Below are 18,525 nucleotides of genomic sequence, written 5' to 3' on the forward strand. Positions count from 1 at the left end.
ATGCAAAATATTTTAAGATATGTGTTATTTTAGAAAACAGGCAATTAAAACAGATTACTATGGGCTTGTGGTTCTTACTTGCCTTAAGCTGCATTTAAAACGTTTCTGCAATAAGCTTCCTATACATTTTACAGATAATATCCACAGATATACGTTGGAAGCCGTGCAAAAAATGCATAAAGTGACCGTGCATAGTGCAAATAAGCAATTGTGTAACAATATTTCGATAAAAGGAGCATGTCAAATTAGTAAATACATCAATCAATATCATTTAAAATTATTATTCTCTTAAACCACACTGCTTGTAAAAATTTGCTTACAGCAAATACTACTTTTAGCGACGTGTCACTTTTTAAAATCCTAAAGGCTTCCAAGTGACTATGAGTGACCATGCCGTGGCATATTGGAACTAACCATTTGCAGCATATGAAACAATATTCTCTACAGAAGAACAATATATGGTTCTCATCTTTGTTACTCAAGCCACATGCAGGGCAGGTTTTGAGATCTTGGTTAGTACACCATTTACTTGTAAAGGGCCTCAGTGGTAGAATTCCGTAACAAAATCATATATACATATTCCTAGTGAAAGATGGGAATGTTAAATCTAAGTAAAGTAAGTAAAAAAATCTTTATTGTGTATAGTTAATTAAAACCATTACAATGTTTGCGCTAAAATTATCCAAATAATAATAAAAAGTGAAAAGGATACACAAGCAGTGTATACTGTCCTATCTACAGATTTGACATTGAATCAGATGCTGTGCAGGGTTTGCTCCCCAATCCAAAAGTTGTAAACATTTGATTTCATACTCTAAAGCTTACTATGGCTTTGAGGTAGAGCCAGTGGAGTTCCATTAGAATAGGAGTGATATGCTTCCCCTTTCTGATGCCTCTGACAAGGCAGCTAGTTCAAGAAAATCCTTCAGAGTGGCTGGAAGACTTTTGGGAGGAAAGAGAAATGGATAGAGGCCTGACTTTCCTAAGCTGGAAGAGTTGAAAGAGGCAGCTTTAGCCAGTTGTGATATGTAAAGTAACAAAGTAATTTTTTTCCAAAGAATAAACCAGGAGGTGTTCATTGATGATGTAATTTATGTGATATGCTTAGAGATGAGTACAGCAAGCAACATTTTTGCAGCTTGAGGAGGTTCTCTAGGGTTTCAGAGGTGGAACTGTTTTTGCAAGTTTTAATTTTAAGACAAATAAGTTACAGGAATACTCTCATAGTTGCCATGTGCGAAAGAATGAACATTCTCATGTAAAGTTGGATATCATGAGCTTATTAATGTATGGTGTTCCCTCTTCTGAATCTGAGACTCTGTGTGGAGATCTAGTAGAAAGGGAAAGAGGCTTGATTAACTCTAAACCTGAATATGAATAAGGGCGATCTGAATGAATGCACTATGCAAGAATGTGAGCAATATAGATGGTCTGAGTAGACAGTGATCTGAAGGAATGTCTTCGATGAGCTACCTAGATACTTGGTTAAACACTAGCTTCAGAGTTCAGTCCTTCATATGAACATAAATAGCACAAATACATAGGTCTTAAGCTAAATCAGAACAGCATTTGTTCTCCACAAATGTATTCCACTTACCCGCTGCTGTTAAGACAGTTACAGAAACATAGATGCTGCGATCAATGAGTTCATTAATGTCTTTAAAATTATCTATCAACATCTGTCTGGTCAGTTTTGCTTCTCCGCTGCCTTCTTGTATCTGGAACAACATGATACAGTGCAGATAAAGTGAAGGAACTATGGTCACATGTAGTAGCTGCAACACTGTGTATGTGTAAGTATTAACATTTCTAAGGGAATCAAATTAATACAAATTGAGCAAGAGCATAAGTGGTGTCTCTACATTATTATTACAAGAACTGACAAAATATGTGTGGACAACCAGATAACATGATTTTCTATTGAGGACTTTACCGTGCTTCTTTGCAGGGATGTTGGCATGCTTCTCTTTTCATCATCAAACTTTACCCCGAAAACAACAAACGCATCACCCTCTACTGGCTTCCCATACAGATACCTGTTGGAAGAGAAGAGTGTTCAGTTTATCCACAAGAGTATTCATCGTGTAGATTACCGAGACGTGGATATAAATTGTAATAGATAGGAAAGTTTAAGGGGACAGCAGGCTTCAAAGTGGAATTGGTCCACACTTCAACTATATTTTGGTGTAATAAGTAAGTCAAAAGCTTGCCGAGCATGTGAATGCCTATAGGAGTCTTGGTGCTAGCATCAAAAAGACAGCCAACAAAAACAGAGACCTATTTTGGAAGACAGTGAGAAGAGCCAAGATTTTAGCATTTACTGAATTGTAGCAAATTTGACTGGAATCTTACTTGAAAGGACAGGGAGTTCCATAATTTACTGGTAGAATAGGAGAAACTACTACCACCCCATTGGGCTTTATTGATTTTGTGGAGGATCACCAGCTTAGTAAAGCTGGACCGAATGTTGCGGCTGGGCACATGCCAGCAAAGATCTTTTAGAAGTATTTAGGGCCAGTATTATGAAGAGCTTTATGGATCGAGAAAACAGCTTTACATTTAATCCTCTCACTGACTGGCAGCCAGTGGAGGCTTAAGATGATTTGGGAGACAGGACTGAATTTTGGAATTTTCATGAAGAGCCGGGCTGCTGCGTTTTGAAGGGATTGAAGTTTTTTGTAGCAGGTGCTGTTGGATGCCAATGTACAGTGAACTGCAGTAGTCTATACTTGAGATGATGAGTGGAATTATTATAATTTTCTGCAAATCTGGGGGGGGTAAACGGAAAGATCTTTTTCTGGATTCTAAGCAACAGGAGGCTATTACCTGACTGATTTGGTCGGATAAGCAGAGTCCATTAAACAGGACTTCTAGATTGTTGGCTTTCTGCATTGGTAGAAGGAGTGGGTCCAGGTTGGGAGGTTCCTAAAAGTGATGCTATTTCCAAATACTAGCACCTCAGTCTTGTCAGAGTTTAATTTAAGACAGTTTTTCTGCATCCAACTCACTATCTGAGCCAAGTAGATGTTAAACTGTTTTGCCACCTCATCAATGTTGGATGAGATGAACACTACTATTTGTGTGTCATCAGCATAAGAAATAACAGAAAAACCACAACAGTGTAAGGCTTAGGGAAGATCATTGGGGTACCCCACACTGGAGAGAGAAGGGCTCTGAGATGAAGTCTCCAAGTGCAACAGACAGAAAGGATCTATGGAGGGAAGGTGCTGTGTCTTTATGCCAATGCACTCAAGCCGGTTGATAAGTAATGAGAGGTTAACTGTATCAAACGCGGCTGACAAGTTGAGAAAAATCAGCGCTGCCTTCCCTCCCTTGCCAAGTATCATTCTGATTTCCTCAGTGGTGGCTGTAGAAAGCTGCCTCTTTATATAGTGGACCAAAATGAAGTACACTGTGTAAAGAGTCCAGGTAACTCTTATTGTTTCAAAGCAAACACAAGGAGATGATGGACAGAGTGCTGAAACTTTTCAGACACTCACCCCCAGTCACAGATCTGGGTTGAATCCACCATCCTTCTTTAGCTCACTTCACCACCCCAATTCAGACACAGCTATATGCAAATCAGTCTTGACCCTGTGCCTCATGGGAACAGTCCAGCCTGAACTGCCAAGCCTTATCTTCCCTGGACCAGAAATAAGCATCCTGGGACCGGTTTCTGGGTAACACCCTTCATCAGCCAGGCTAGCTTTAATCCAGGGGCAAAGTGGCAGGGTATGCCCAGATGTGGGTACATTGCTACCGCTCTAGAGCCACAAAATCGACAGAGTACTTGGAACTACCGCCATGGTGGGACGGTGGTAGCCCCACTAAGATCTAAATCAGCCCCTGAGACATCACAGGGGCATATATGCTCATGCAGATATATCCACACTGTAGTATAGAGCACCCTGCCTTAGGGCTGTAAGGCCTATTGTAGAGGTGGATTACCTACAGTGCATGCAGTGTCTGGAGCCATGGCACACAGGAGGTCTACCATGTTGTGGCTTCACTTTTCTCTGCACCACGGCACGCATCCTGTAATGGCAGTGTGGATGAGTGTGATGAGGGGTCTCTTAGAGTGGCACAATACATGCTTCAGCCTTCAGGGACCCTTTTTAGTACCCCATGTCCTAGGTATCTCGGGTACTATTTACTAGGAACTTACAGAGGTGCTAAAGGTATTACCAATTGGGAGAACAATTGTGCAGTTGAGGGAGGGAGCTCTGGCACTAGGGACCTTGACAGCAGGAACCCAGTGACTTTCAGTCAAAATTGCATCGAATACCAGGCAAAAAGTGCAGTCGCCATGTCAAAAAGGGGCACTTACCTAAAACGGCCACAAAGGATGGTCATAAAGAATTTTTAAGCACTGGTGTGTGAATACCACAGAATAAATGAATGTAGGATTCTTGACACAAATCACAAGAGTATTCCATAATGGTTTACTCGATCTGAAAGCTATCATTTAAAAGGTTTTACTACATTGCCCAGCAATGTGCTGGGGGTATTGACCGGATTAGGCAGAGAATAGATCCAATCAAATGGAGGATTTGTTGGAGGGACTTTAAGAATATGCCAGATTGGATCAAATGTTCTTTAATAATACTTTTAAGAATAAACCAGAGTACAAAGATTGTTTTTTAATGGTATTAACAAATAGACATGATTACATTGGATTGTTTAGTAGCAGGATTTTGTGAATATGGAGATAGGATAGCTTGTTTTCAGTTGGTGTTTGGTAATTGCCAGATCAGGTTGATTGTTCAGTATTAATAGTATGCTTAGGTATAGGCTAAAACAGGAAATTGTTGTTCAAAGGAATTTCAAACATAAACAACTTTAGATGGACCAGTCATTAAATAGAGCCCTAACACAGGGTAGAACAAATGAAATATATTTTGCAGGACTCTAAAAACAGGTAATTTTCTAATAGGACTTTGGAAATGTAGGCAAGAAAGATGTCTCTTTTATGGTACTTTGTACTTCATGGAAAGTAGACCAGATAGGATGTGTCATTTTCTCTGAGGACTTCGGGAGTAGACCAGATAGTTTGATGACTCTATTGTAGAATTTTAAGATAGACCGGATCACATGGATCATTCCTATAGAACTTTGAGAGCTAACAGAACAAATCAATCATTCTCTGTTAGCCAAGACTTTGGGACTGGACTAAAATGGTTTGATGGTTTAGTTACAGAACTTTGAGCTTATACCAGATCAGATGGATTGTTCTCTGGCTGGATTTTAGGAATAGACCAGAACGGTCATATGGTTGTTTTACAGGATTTGGAGGATAGACACCTGAGAGATCAACCTTTGGTAGAGCTTTCGATCAGAACTGAATGGTTCTCCAGTATAGTCATCATTAAACTTTGTGAAGGCCCTCATTGTAGGGGGCATGGTTCAAGACTCTGGTAACAAGAAGAACTGAAGCTACGTCAAGTACATCACTGATAACATCTCAAATGGCATCACTGATGACATCATCCTGTGAGTGTTTCTAAACAGTTTAAGAACTTTATATATATATACATATATATATTCGCCAAGGTATATTGAAGAATGCGTGGCTGTAGGAGTGTCAAAATGGCTGATTTCATGGGTGGGTGACTGACTGTATAAGTGAGTGATTAAACGTGTCTTAGTGTATGCATGGGTGAATGACTATTCTGTGTGAATGTCTGTATCAGTCTGTCATTTAGAGTGTAATTGCCGGTATGAGTTGGTGAGTAGCTACATGAGTGTCTATATGGGTTAATGATTGGTTGTCTGAGTACCTCTGTGGGTGCCGGAGTGTCTTTGTGGGTGGGTGAGGGGGTGTATGACTCACTGCATGGATGTGTGAGTAGATGAATGCCTGGGTGTATGAGTTCATGAGTGCATCTGGAAGAGGCTGTATGGCTGAGTGAGTGTATGTATGGCTGTGTTGGTGAATGTATAGATTTTTCAGCACTTTATGGGTGAGTAACTGCATTGTGAAAGTCTGTATATGTGAGTGTTGGACTATATAAGTGGCTGTCTGTGTGAGTGAGTGATTGTGAGAGTGGCTGAATGGATAAGTGTGTGCTTGTGACAGTGATTGTAGAAGATAATAAGTATGTGCTACAATCTGTATGAATAAGTGAGGTGGTGTGTGTAAAACTGTATAGGTTAGTAAATGGCAGTGTGATTGATTCTTTGGGTGACTGACTAGGTGTGTGAGTACCTCTATGGGTGAGTGGCGCTGTGTGAGTGTCTGTATGGGTTTATGAGTATATATTTCAGTAGCTGTATTGATGAGTGATTTCATGTATAAGTAACTGTATAGGTGAGTGAGTGGATGTATGTGTAGACCTATGAATCAGTAAGTGTGTATGTACTAACTGGTATTGGTGTGTCTATGGTTTCGAGAATGGTAGTCTAAATTTTAGAGTGGGTCTATCAAAGGTTATATTAGGGTGTGAGGAGGTGCATCAGATATTAAGTGGATGATGTCATCAGTGATGTCACTGACCATGTCATGACTGATTTAATATGTGACGTCATCAGCCGTGCATTACAGGGGCGTGAAACAAAGAGGCAAGAGAAGTGCAGAAAGAAGCAAGAAAAGTCAAGAAAGAGGCATGAGAGGTGCAGAAAGAGGCAAGAGAAGTGCATAAAGAAGCAAGAGAACTGAAGAAAGAGTCAAGAGAGGTGCAAAAAGTGGAGAGTGAGGTGCAGAAAGGGGCAAGAGAAGTGGAGAAAGAAGCAACAGAGGTTGAAAAAGAGGAACGAGAAGTACAGAAAGAGGCAAGAGATGTGCAGAAAAAGGCAAATGTGTTGCAGAAAGAGGCAAGAGAGGTGCAGAAAGAGGGAACAGGGGTGCAGAAAGAGAGAACAGGGGTGCATAAAGAGGCAACAAATGTGTAGAAAGAAGAAAGTAGCAAGCGAAGTGCAGAAAGAGGCAAGTGAGGTGCAGAAAGGCACAACAGAGGCACGTAAAGAGGCAACAGATGTGTATTAAGAGGCAAGTGAGGTGACAAAACAGGCAAGAGGAGTTCAGAAAGAAGGAAGAGAAGTGCAGAAAGAAGTAACAAAGGGACAGAAGGAGGCAAGACAACAACAGAAAGAGACAAGAGAGTTGCAGAAACAGGCAAGAGAAGTGCAGCAAAGGGCAAGAGAGGTGCAGAAAAAGGAAAGAGGGGTGCAGAAAGAAGCAAGAAGGGTGCAGAAACAAGCAAGAGAGCAGCAGAAAAAAGCATGAGAAGTGCAGAAAGAAACAACAGAGGTGCAGAAAGAGGCAAGGGAACTGCAGGAGGAAGCAAGAGAATTGCAGAAAGAAGCAACAGAGGTGCAGAAAGATGCAAGAGGGGTGCAGAAATCACTAAGACAAGAGTGCACAAAGAGGCAAAAGAAGTGTAGAAAAAGCAAAAGAAGTGCAGAAAGAGGCAAGAGAGGTACAGAAAGAGGCAAGAGAAGTACAGAAAGAAACAAGAGAAGTGAAGAAAGATTCAAGGGAAGTACAGAAAGAGGCAAGATAAGAGAAGAAAGAGGCAAGAGAGGTGCAGAAAGAAACAAGAGAAGTGAAGAAAGAGACAAAAGAGGTGCAGAAAGAGGCAAGAGAAGTGCAGAAAGAAGCAAGAGAAGTGAAGAAAGAGGCATGAGAGGTGCAAAAAGAGGAGAGTTAGGTGCAGAAAGAAGCAAGAGAATTGCAGTAAGACGCAACAGAGGAGCAGAAAGAGGCAAGAGGGGTGCAGAAAGCAGAAAGACAGGTGCAGAAAGAGGGAACAGGGGTGCACAAAGAGGCAACAGGGGTGTAGAAAAAGCAATAGAAGTTCAGAAAGAGGCAAGTGAGGTGCAGAAAGACATAAGAGAGATACAGAAAGAAAGAGGCAAGAGAGGTGCAGAAAGAGGCAAGAGAAGTGCAGAAAGAAACAAGAGAAGTGAAGAAAGATTCAAGGGAAGTACAGAAAGGGGCAAGAGAAGTGAAGAAAGAGGCAAGAGAGGTGCAGAAAGAAACAGGAGACGTTAAGAAAGAGACAAAAGAGGTGCAGAAAGAGGCAAGGGAAGTGCAGAAAGAAGCAAGAGAAGTGAAGAAAGAGGCATGAGGTGCAAAAAGAGGAGAGTGAGGTGCAGAAAGGGGCAAGACAAGTAAAAAAAGAGGCAACAGAGGTGCAAATAGAGGCAAGAGAAGTACAGAAAGAGGCAAGAGATGCGCCGAAAAATTCAAGTATGGTGCAGAAAGAGGCAAGAGAGGTACAGAAGGAGGGAACAGGGGTGCAGAAAGAGGGAACAGGGGTGCAGAAAGAGGCAACAGATGTGTAGAAAGAAGAAAGAAGCTAGATAAGTACAGAAAGGGGCAAGTGAGATGCAGAAAGGCACAACAGAGGCACGGAAAGAGGCAAGAGATGTGCAGAAAGAGGCAAGTGAGTTTCAGAAACAGACAAGAGGAGTTCCGAAAGAGGGAAGAGAAGTGTGGAAAGAAGTAACAAAGGGACAGAAGGAGGCAAGAGAACAACAGAAAGAGACAAGAGAGTTGCAAAAACAGGCAAGAGAAGTGCAGCAACGGGCAAGAGAGGTGCAGAAAAAGAAAAGAGGGGTGCAGAAAGAAGTAAAAAGGGTGCAGAAAGAAGCAAGAGAGCAGCAGAAAAAAGCAAAAGAAGTGCAGAAAGAAACAACAGAGGTGCAGAAAGAGGCAAGGGAACTGCAGAAAGAAGCAAGAGAATTGCAGAAAGAAGCAACAGGGGTGCAGAAAGAGGCAAGAGGGGTGCAGAAAGCAGTAAGAGAGGTGCAGAAAGAGGCAAGAGAGGTGCAGAAAGAGGCAAGAGAAGTGCAGAAAGAAACAAGAGAAGTGAAGAAAGATTCAAGGGAAGTACAGAAAGGGGCAAGAGAAGTGAAGAAAGAGACAAGAGAGGTGCAGAAAAAAACAAGAGAAGTGATGAAAGAGAAAAAAGAGGTGCAGAAAGAGGCAAGAGAAGTGCAGAAAGAAGTAAGAGAAGTGAAGAAAGAGGCATGAGAGGTGCAAAAATAAGAGAGTGAGGTGCAGAAAGGGGCAAGAGAAGTGGAGAAAGAAGCAACAGAGGTGCAAATGATGGCAAGAGAATTACAGAAAGAGGCAAGAGATGCGCAGAAAAAGGCAAGTGTGGTGAAGAAAGAGGCAAGAGAGGTGCAGAAAGAAGGAACAGGGGTGCAGAAAGAGGGAACAGGGGTGCAGAAAGATGCAACAGATGTGTAGAAAGAAGAAAGAAGCAAGATAAGTGCAGAAAGAGGCAAAGGAGGTGCAGAAAGGCACAACAGAGGCACAGAAAGAGGCAAGAGATGTGCAGAAAGAGGCAAGTGAGGTGCAGAAACAGGCAAGAGGAGTTCAGAAAGAGGGAAGATAAGTGCAGAAAGAAGTAACAAAGGGACAGAAGGAGGCAAGAGAACAACAGAAAGAGACAAGAGAGTTACAGAAACAAGCAAGAGAGGTGCATCAACAGGCAAGAGAGGTACAGAAAAAGGAAAGAAGGTGCAGAAACAAGCAAGAAGGGTGCAGAAACAAGCAAGAGAGCAGCAGAAAGAAGCAAGACAAGTGCAAAAAGAAACAACAGAGGTGCAGAAAGAGGCAAGGGAACTGCAGAAAGAAGCAAGAGAATTGCAGAAAGAAGCAACAGAGGTGCAGAAAGAGGCAAGAGGGGCGCAGAAAGCAATAAGACAGGTGCACAAAGAGGCAACAGATGTGTAAACAAAGCAATAGAAGTTCAGAAAGAGGCAAGTGAGGTGTAAAAAGACATAAGAGAGGTGCAGAAAGAGGCAAGAGAGGTGCAGAAAGAGGCAAGAGAAGTGCAGAAAGAAACAAGAGAGGTGAAGAAAGATTCAAGGGAAGTACAGAAAGGGGCAAAGAAAGTGAGGAAAGAGGCAAGAGAGGTGCAGAAAGAAACAAGATAAGTGAAGAAAGAGACAAAAGAGGTGCAGAAAGAGGCAAGAGAATTGCAGAAAGAAACAAGAGAAGTGAAGAAAGATTCAAGAGAAGTACAGAAAGGGGCAAGAGAAGTGAAGAAAGAGACAAGAGAGGTGCAGAAAAAAACAAGAGAAGTGATGAAAGAGAAAAAAGAGGTGCAGAAAGAGGCAAGAGAAGTGCAGAAAGAAGCAAGAGAAGTGAAGAAAGAGGCATGAGAGGTGCAAAAATAAGAGAGTGAGGTGCAGAAAGGGGCAAGAGAAGTGGGGAAAGAAGCAACAGAGGTGCAAATAGAGGCAAGAGAAGTGCAGAAAGAGGCAAGAGATGCACAGAAAAAGGCAAGTGAGGCACAGAAAGACATAAGAGAGCTGTGGAAAGAGGCAAGAGATATGCAGAAAGAGGCAACAGGGGTGCAGAAAGAGGCAAGAGAAGTGCAGAAAGAAACGAGAAGTGAAGAAAGATTCAGGGGAAGTACAGAAAGAGGCAAGGGAAGTGAAGAAAGAGGCTCGAGAGGTGCAGAAAGAAACAAGAGAAGTGAAGAAAGAGGCAAGAGAGGTGCAGAAAGAGGCAAGAGAAGTATAGAAAGAAGCAAGAGAAGTGAAGAAAGAGTCAAGAGACATGCAAAAAGAGGACAGTGAGGTGCAGAAAGGGGCAAGAGAAGTGGAGAAAGAAGCAACAGAGGTGCAAAAAGAGGCTGGAGAAGTGCAGAAAGAGGCAAGAGAAGCATAGAAAAAGGCAAGTGAGGTGCAGAAACAGGCAAGAGAGGTGCAGAAAGAGGAACCAGTGGTGCAGAAAGAGGGAACAGGGTGCAGAAAGAGGCAACAGATGTGTAGAAAGAAGAAAGAAGCAAGAGAAGTGCAGAAAGAGGCAAGTGAGGTGCAGAAAGGCACAATAGAGGCATGGAAAGAGGCAAGAGACGTGCAGAAAGAGGCAAGTGAGGTACAGAAACAGGCAAGAGGAGTTCAGAAAGAGGGAAGAAAAGTGCAGAAAGAAGTAACAAAGGGACAGAAGGAGGCATGAGAACAACAGAAAGAGACAAGAGAGTTACAGAAACAGGCAAGAGAGGTGCAGCAACGGTCAAGAGAGGTGCAGAAAAAGGAAAGATGGGTGTAGAAAGAAGCAAGAGGGGTGCAGAAAGAGGCAAGAGGGGTGCAGAAAGAGACTAGAGAAGTGCAGAAAGAAACAGAAATTCAGAAAGATGCAAGAGAAGTACACAAAGAAGCAGCAGAAGTACAGAAAGAAGCAAAAGAGTTGCAGAAAGAAGCAAGGGAGGTGCAGAAAGAGGCAAGAGAAGTGCAAAAAGTGGCAAGAGAGCTGCAGAAAGAGGCACAAGGGTGTTGAAATTGGCAAGAGAAGTGCAGAAACAGACAAGAGGTGCAGAAATTGGCAAGAGGGGGCAGAAAAAAGCAAGAGAGGGCAGAAAAAAGCAAGAGAGGTACAGGAAGAAGGGGGTGCAGAAAGCGGAAGAGATGTGCAGAAAGAGGCAAGAGAAGTGTAGAAAGAGGCAAGAGAAGTGCAGAAAGAAGCAAGAGAAGTGCAGAAAGAAGCAAGAGAGGTCCAGAAAGAGGCAAGAGAGGCGCAGAAAGAAGCAACAGTGGTCTCCCCACCATTATTACTAATTTAACACCCACATTTATCACTAACTAACAGGTAACTATTCCAGGTTTGCAAAGGTCCTTCCACCACGCTGTAACACTTGCGCTGTATTTTTAGTAACATTTGAGCCATTTGATATAGAAACAAGGTTTTTTTGTTCAAATCTGCATATTATGCAGCAGATGATGGATTATGCGGCAAATAGGGAAAATATATAATAATGCAAAAATCGGTGCAGACGAACAATCGCATAATTCCAGTGGCCCTGCTCATACCTCTAACAAGGTCCATAAGTGTTTTTTGTCTCATTAAGTTTATAGTTTAGCTTCTATGGAAACGAGGAAGACTAAACCTGAGGTTACCACTCCACAACACAGACTACCATACCACATAATAATTCTCCATAATCCCAGTCTACATCATTCCTATACACTAAATACAACATACTTTCAATCCACATAATTTCACTGCACAACATACCACATAATTCCACTACACACAATGTACATCCATTTAATTCCCCAAAACATTGGTAAACAAGTTTTTGATTTACAACGCCATAGCTCTAACTCTCACTAATGCAAGTCCTATTAAGTTGCAAATGCTTTTTTCACTACTAGTCACATTTGCAGAGTGATGGAGAAAGGAGGATGGGCCTCCAACCATTGCTCAGGAATTCCGCTGCGTAGGACTTACAGGAGGGAGGTACCAGGAGGGCTTCTTGGCCCCCAAAGTCCCTCAGGAGTAAAGTGGACTTCCTCCACAAACCAGTTGTGTGCTAGGGGACATGTTTGCATAGTGGTGGACTAAGGTGGGGCGTGGCCTCTGAAGAGCTCTTAGCAATACAACTGTAGTTGGCCCCTAAGTACATCCTTGGGGGTCAACTACCCCTCCTGTTACCTTTAGTAAGTCCCACACAGCAGGATTACTAAGTTCTCATACCAGGCCACAGACCCCTTGCCCACCACTCTGCAAACGCACTCCCTGGTGCACTCTTGGTTGGGGGAATAAGTCCCCTTGCCTCCGAGGGTCCCTGGGGGCCAACTAGCCCTCCTGTTCCCTTCAGTAAGCCCCACACAGCTGGATTGCTGAGAGTGGTCAGAGGCCACATCCTCTTTTTACACGACTCTGCAAAAGTGCCTCCTGGCACACCGCTGATTGGGGCATGAAGTCCACTTTAGCCCTGAAGTCCTCAGGACACAAGGGGACCTCATGGCCCCACCACCAATGTGCCAAGAGGCACGTTTGCAGAGTGGTGTAAAAAGGGGCATGGTCTCCTACCACCTCTCAGCAAACCAGCTGTGTAGGGCTTACTAGAGGAGCCTGGTGGGCTAGTTGGCCCCTAAGGACCCTCAGTAGTGATGGGGACTTCAGTCCCCAACCAAGTTCGCACCAGTAGGCACGTTTGCAGAGTCTGCACTGAGGGGGCGGGGCCGCCAGCAACATGCCGGCTTTTTTTTTTAATGTCTTCTTTTAGGAAGGGGGGCTGTGTGGCCCCCTTTCCTTAAAAAAGAAAATGGGAAGGGGGCTGTTCGGCCCCCCCTCAAGGTAAATTTCAGCCCTGGGAACCCCATTCCCTGGGGCATGGCCACTTCTTTTTTATATACAGAATCTCTATTTAAAGGAGGGGGGCAGCGCGGCCCCCCTCCTGTGGCCATCTTCGGCCCCGGAGACCCTATCTCCCAGGACTTTGCCTTCTTTTAAAAAAACATTAAAATTTATTTGGAGGGAGAGGGCTGCGTGGCCCCACTCCTGGGCCATTTTCGGCCCCAGGGACCCCATCCCCGGGGCATGGCCTCACTGTTGGGGACCGTGGTGGGAGCCCCAATGCCCCAGCAGTCCCTGCCAGCTCCCCGCCTCCAGCGGGAGCCGGCACTGCCTTTGGACAAAGGGAGCTGCAAACATGCAGCTCCCTTTGCCCAAAAGCAAATCTGCTTCGCTTCATAGAAGCGAGAGCAGCTTTCCTGCTCTTGCTTCCATGAAGTGAAGCAGAGTTTGCTATGGCAGGGCCAATAATTTTGGCACCGTTTGATGAATCCTCGCAAAATTTTCAAAACTAGTTTGGCACTCACTTCAGCTGCTGTGTTGAAAGTTTGGGTTGATCAGTTAAGCGGGGGCCAAGAAAAAGGGGGGTCCCAAAAAAATGTTTTCCACTGTGTAATGAATGTGCCACTTATGTGGATAAATAGCCTGATAATGACCGTCTCCCATCACCATCTCAGTCTTATTTAGAATATTATAACATAATATAATGATGTGTAAGCCTGCCTAGTAAGAATAAGCTACGAAGTAGGGCTTGATTATGTCTCTTTCCGATTCTAACTTTATCTTGCTTAACGGCAGTGCTTGCTATTGACTTTGGCATGATCTTATGTCATTTTGCATACTAATTTTGCTCTTTTGCATGAATAGAGGCTTATGCTTGAGTGACTCCATTTTCTGAGCTGTCGCCATTTTCTGAGCTTCACTAGGTGAGAAGGTCATGTTTTCCTTTTCATTTGTTTTTCGCACTTTACTGGCCAGAAAGAACTGGGTCTTGTCAGAGGAATGTGCTCGCTCTGAAGCCATAACAGATGCCTGGCCAGCTGAAGCTGTGGCCTTGGTGCGGAGTGGTACGGACTCTGATGGGAAAAGCAGGCGAGGCTCACCAGGCGCTTCGTCTTACGTCTCCACTTGTACTAAAGGAGGTGTCTGGGTTCTGTTTGGTGGAAGTTCATCACAAGGCAGACGTGGAGCTGTGGCGGTGGGGCGTATAGTGTCACTATTGTCTCCTGTTTCAGCCAAAGAACCGGACTCCCCTTTGGCGAAGTGGAAACGGGATGGACAGACAGTTGGTGAGGTGTTCCACTAATTTCTAGTTTTCCTACTGTTCTTGCTTACTAGAACTTTATTTTCAGGTTCCATACATTTATATACATACATATATTTCTACATATATGTTTGCCTTGATTGTGTTTCAATCATAATATTGATATGTTAGAGTCTGTTACGATAGGTGCATTTGGCTTACCGTGTGGTGCTATTTACTAATAAACATATCCCAGAAATACCAATTCGTCTTTTCCTTGTAGCAGGAGGTGTGGACTCTTCTTGGCCAAGTATTCTGTTGCAGAAGGATAGGTGAATTTCCTTCTAGCAGGTAATTGTGTTATAGGAAGTTGTTCTACTCCTGGCAAGTGATGTGCAAAGTATATTTCGCTCTAGAGAAGTGTTGTGTGTGTTACCTTGGCCTAGAGGAGACTCATGTGATATTGTTTTCTTGCCTTGCCTTTGGGAGAGTGTTGAAAGTTTGCCCACCTTAGGAAGTGCTGTGTATATGTTATATTCCATAAGTTTTGAACTGATATTCTCGCCCTGGGAAAGTGACGGTACATACCTTGGTCCAGGGGAGATCTGAGACCTTTCATTACACACTGTTAATTTCCATAGGAACCTTAGACATGGCTAGAGTCTGAACAGCTGAACAGAATTACACTAAATTTGGTAGAAAGGTAGCTGTTGCTTCAGAAGCGTCCTTTTTGTTAATTGATGTAAATCTGTGTAGCTCCTGCTATGTCCCGGGGTGCCCACCCCCGGGACATAGCTGTTTGCTATGGCTTGGTGGGAGCTTTAGCGCTCCCGCCAAGTCATAGCAAACTGTGCTCAGCTTCCAGCAATTAAGAATGCTCTCACTTGCTAGGAGAGGAGCAAAATTGCTTTCACAGAGAGATAGCTGCATGCTCTGCAGCTCTCTCTCTGTACAAGCAATGCCAGCTCCTGCAGGAGGCGGGGAGCTGGCAGGGCCTGCGTTGGCATACAGGTGCCCCTCTGCAGCCCCCAACTGATGTAAGTGGGTGCCCTGGGTGGGACCGGGGCACACACAATAGAGGTCCTTTTCCCTTATTTATTTAAAACGTTAAAATAAAAAGGTCCGAGCCCCGGGGCATGGGGTACCCAGGGCCAAAATTGGCCAAGGAAGGGGGGGGGGGGGCGCTTGACCCCTCTACCCATTCAAAAATGGCTGGGCTCTGGGGGATTGGGAACCCAGGGCCAAAATTACCCTGAGGAGGGTGGCCACGCTGCCCCCTCCTCTAAAAATAAAACGGTGCATCGCAGCGTCCCAGTCCCCTTTCACCTCCACTCTGCAAATCCACCTCCTGGTAGGGGGATAAAGTCCCCTTGGCTTCGGAGGGTCCTTGAGGGCCAACAAGCCCTCCTGTTACTACCAGTAAGTCCCACACAGTGAGATTGCTAAGACGTCTCAGAGGCCATGCCCCCTTTCACCACCTCTCTGCTAACATGCCTTGTAGGGCACTGCTGGTTGGGGTACGAAGTCCCCTTGGACGCTGAGGGTTCTTGTGGTCCTCTTAGTAATCGAGCTGGCATTGCTTTGACAGAGAGGAAGCTGCTGAACATGCAGCTCCCTCTCTGTCAAAGCAATTCTCTTGCTTACTCAAAGTGGCGCACAGTTTTCTATGGCTTGGTAGGAGCAGTAAAACTCCTGCCAAGCCATAAGAAACAGCTATGTCCGGGTTGGGCCCCCATGGAATAGCAGGAGCTGACCTGGGGGTGATCCCCAATGCCATGTATGGCTCCAGGAGGAGGGGGAATGGCCCCCCTCCTTTCTTCTTTTAGGTAGGGCCTACCCTGGAGAGGTGGCAGTCCCCAGGGCAGAGAATGGCCAGGGAGGGGGGCCAAGCAGCTACCATTCTATATTAAAAAAATTATTTTGGCCCCAATGAGGTGGTGGTCTCCAGGCCCGGGGGGTGGGGTAACCTGATGCCCCTGTGTAAAAATCAAAAATCTCCGGAGATGTGATGGTCCCTGGGGCAGGGGCGGTTTGTGAGAACCTCCATTCCTTTGTAATTAGTCCTGGGAAGGTGGCGGCCACCGGGGGTAAGGGGGAGGCCATATGGGCCTCCATGCACTAATTTTAGAAATAGCCCCGGGAAGTTGGCATTCCCTGGGGCTGCAGGGGGTCCATGAGAGCCACCCGCATCATTTTAATTTTGTTTGCCCTGGGGCGGTGGTGGTCCTTGGGGCGTAGGAGTGGCGTGTGGGCAACCCCAAAAATGAAAAATACACCTATCTTCCTATAAAAGACATGCAGGAGCCAGCTTGTCTTTTATTTCCAATTTTGCCATGGAGCTGCGGGTCTATCCGAGAATGTGCTGCAAATTTGATTGACAAAAAATTGCTTTTAACCCCCGGCGTGGTGCCTGAGGAACCCACAACCACATCTGGATTGTCAGGGTATTCCTATTCTGCCTCTTTTGTTTATTGTTTACATTTTTTGTAGGACTTGGCTTAAAGTCCCAAGATGGCCGCCAACACCTACTGGCTGAAGTAGTGGCAGGCAAAAATAATTTCAGCACTGGGATCCGTGAGTAAACTGCAAGGATGCTCGTCCTCAGATATCTATATTTTTCAACTTAAATATCACTTAACACTGATCAGATTTACACAAAATACCTAAAAGCATGCTTTCTGGTCCAACCTCTACCTTTCTTCCAAATTTGGTGTAATTCCGGTTCTGGCTATAGTCGTGTTCAATATCCCTATGGGAAAATGTATGGGGAAAACATGTTTTGGGACACCCCCTTTTTCCTTTTTCCGGGCCCCAAATTGACAGATCACCCAGAAATTTTCAAAACAGCAGCTGCACCGACTGTAGCAAAAGATTTGAAAATTTTGTGAAGATTCGTCAACCAGCGCAAAAGTTATTGGCAAAACAAAAAAACATTTTCCTATAAAAACATGGTCCTAACTATAACTACCTACTGTTCTTTATTAGGGCTTAGTGTGGGTACCAATTTTTGGGTGGCAAGAGCATTTTTATGGTTTAGGGCAGTTCAGGGTTTTGGATGGGAAGGGATTTTTTAGATTTTTGTGTGGGTATGGGTGAGTTTTAGGGTGGCAAGGGCATTCTTAGAATTTAGGGTGGGCATGGGTTGTGGGTGGGAAGGGAATTTTTAGGGTTTAAGTTGTGTATGGTTTTTGGGTGGCAAGGGAATTTTTAGGGTTTAAGGTGGGTATTAGTTTTTGGGTGGTAAGGGTATATTTAGGGTTTAGGTTGGTTAAAGTTTTTTGGGTTGAAGGGCATATTTAGGGATTAGGGTGGGTATGGGTTTTTGTGTGGGGAGGGATTTCTTTATTGTTTAGGGTAGGTATGGGATTAAGGTTTGAGGGTTGATAAGGTACAAAAATATATTTTTCATTTTATATTACATATAAATATATGTATATATAACAATAAGTATGTGTTTTGCACACACACACATATATATATATATGTATGTATTCTTAAAAAGAGGTTGCTGCTCCAGTGGAACGCACTCTCCGGAGGTAAGGCCAAAGACAGGGTTGCTCACTCAGGACATCTCCCCACATATCTGCCGCCTATGCGTTTCAGGATACCTCCCTTCCTCTGGACAGCATTAGCACAAAATGAAAGTTATCCCGATATGAATCGGGTGAGTAAAACTGTGGCACGATGGGACTTGGAGTCCTGTTTTGCATCTCCAGGTGGGTGCTGGCTTCCAGATTGTAAAATAAAATATCCTCGTGGGACAAACAATGTTCGAAGGGCCGGCCTGACAATACAAACGGCTCCTCCAGCTCCGCTGTGCATCGGTAAATCAATTGCTGCGGACCCACTCAAGTCTCACGGTGGTGCGAAGCCATGGCCTGGTCTTGGCCACACATATTCTTAAAAAGCGGTTGCCGCTCCAGTGGAATGCACTCGCTGGAGGTCAGGCCAAAGACAGGGCTGCTCACTCAGGACATCTCCCCACATATGCACCGCCTACGCGTTTCAGGATACCTCCCTTCCTCTGGGCAGCATTAGTACAAAATGAAAGGCAACAGCAAGTTATAAGGAAGTCCCATCTTCATTTTGCATAGTAAATCCCGATATGAATCAGGTGAGTAAAACTGTGGCATGATGGGACTTGGAGACCTGTTTTGCATCTCCAGGTGGGTGCTGGCTTCCAGACTGTGAAATAAAATATCCTCGTGGGACAAACAATGTTTGAAGTGCCGCCCTGACAATACAA

At 44.3% G+C, this 18,525-nt stretch overlaps 1 protein-coding gene across 2 annotated transcripts in view; it reads right to left on the reverse strand.

The window, feature by feature from the left end:
• The window catches only part of LOC146833089 (A.superbus venom factor 1-like), a 271,604-nt gene that overhangs the window by 213,996 nt on the left and 39,083 nt on the right, over nt 1–18,525 (reverse strand). For both annotated transcript variants that reach the window (XM_085600728.1, XM_085600727.1), the window contains 2 exons: nt 1,934–2,036; nt 1,598–1,718 (listed from right to left, as the gene is read on the reverse strand). In XM_085600728.1, coding sequence (XP_085456854.1) covers nt 1,598–1,718; nt 1,934–2,036 — 224 coding nt within the window. The remainder of the gene's footprint in view (nt 1–1,597; nt 1,719–1,933; nt 2,037–18,525) is intronic.

The sequence above is a fragment of the Triturus cristatus genome, chromosome 4_2 (genome assembly GCF_964204655.1).
Source record: "Triturus cristatus chromosome 4_2, aTriCri1.1, whole genome shotgun sequence".
NCBI lineage: Eukaryota > Metazoa > Chordata > Amphibia > Caudata > Salamandridae > Triturus > Triturus cristatus.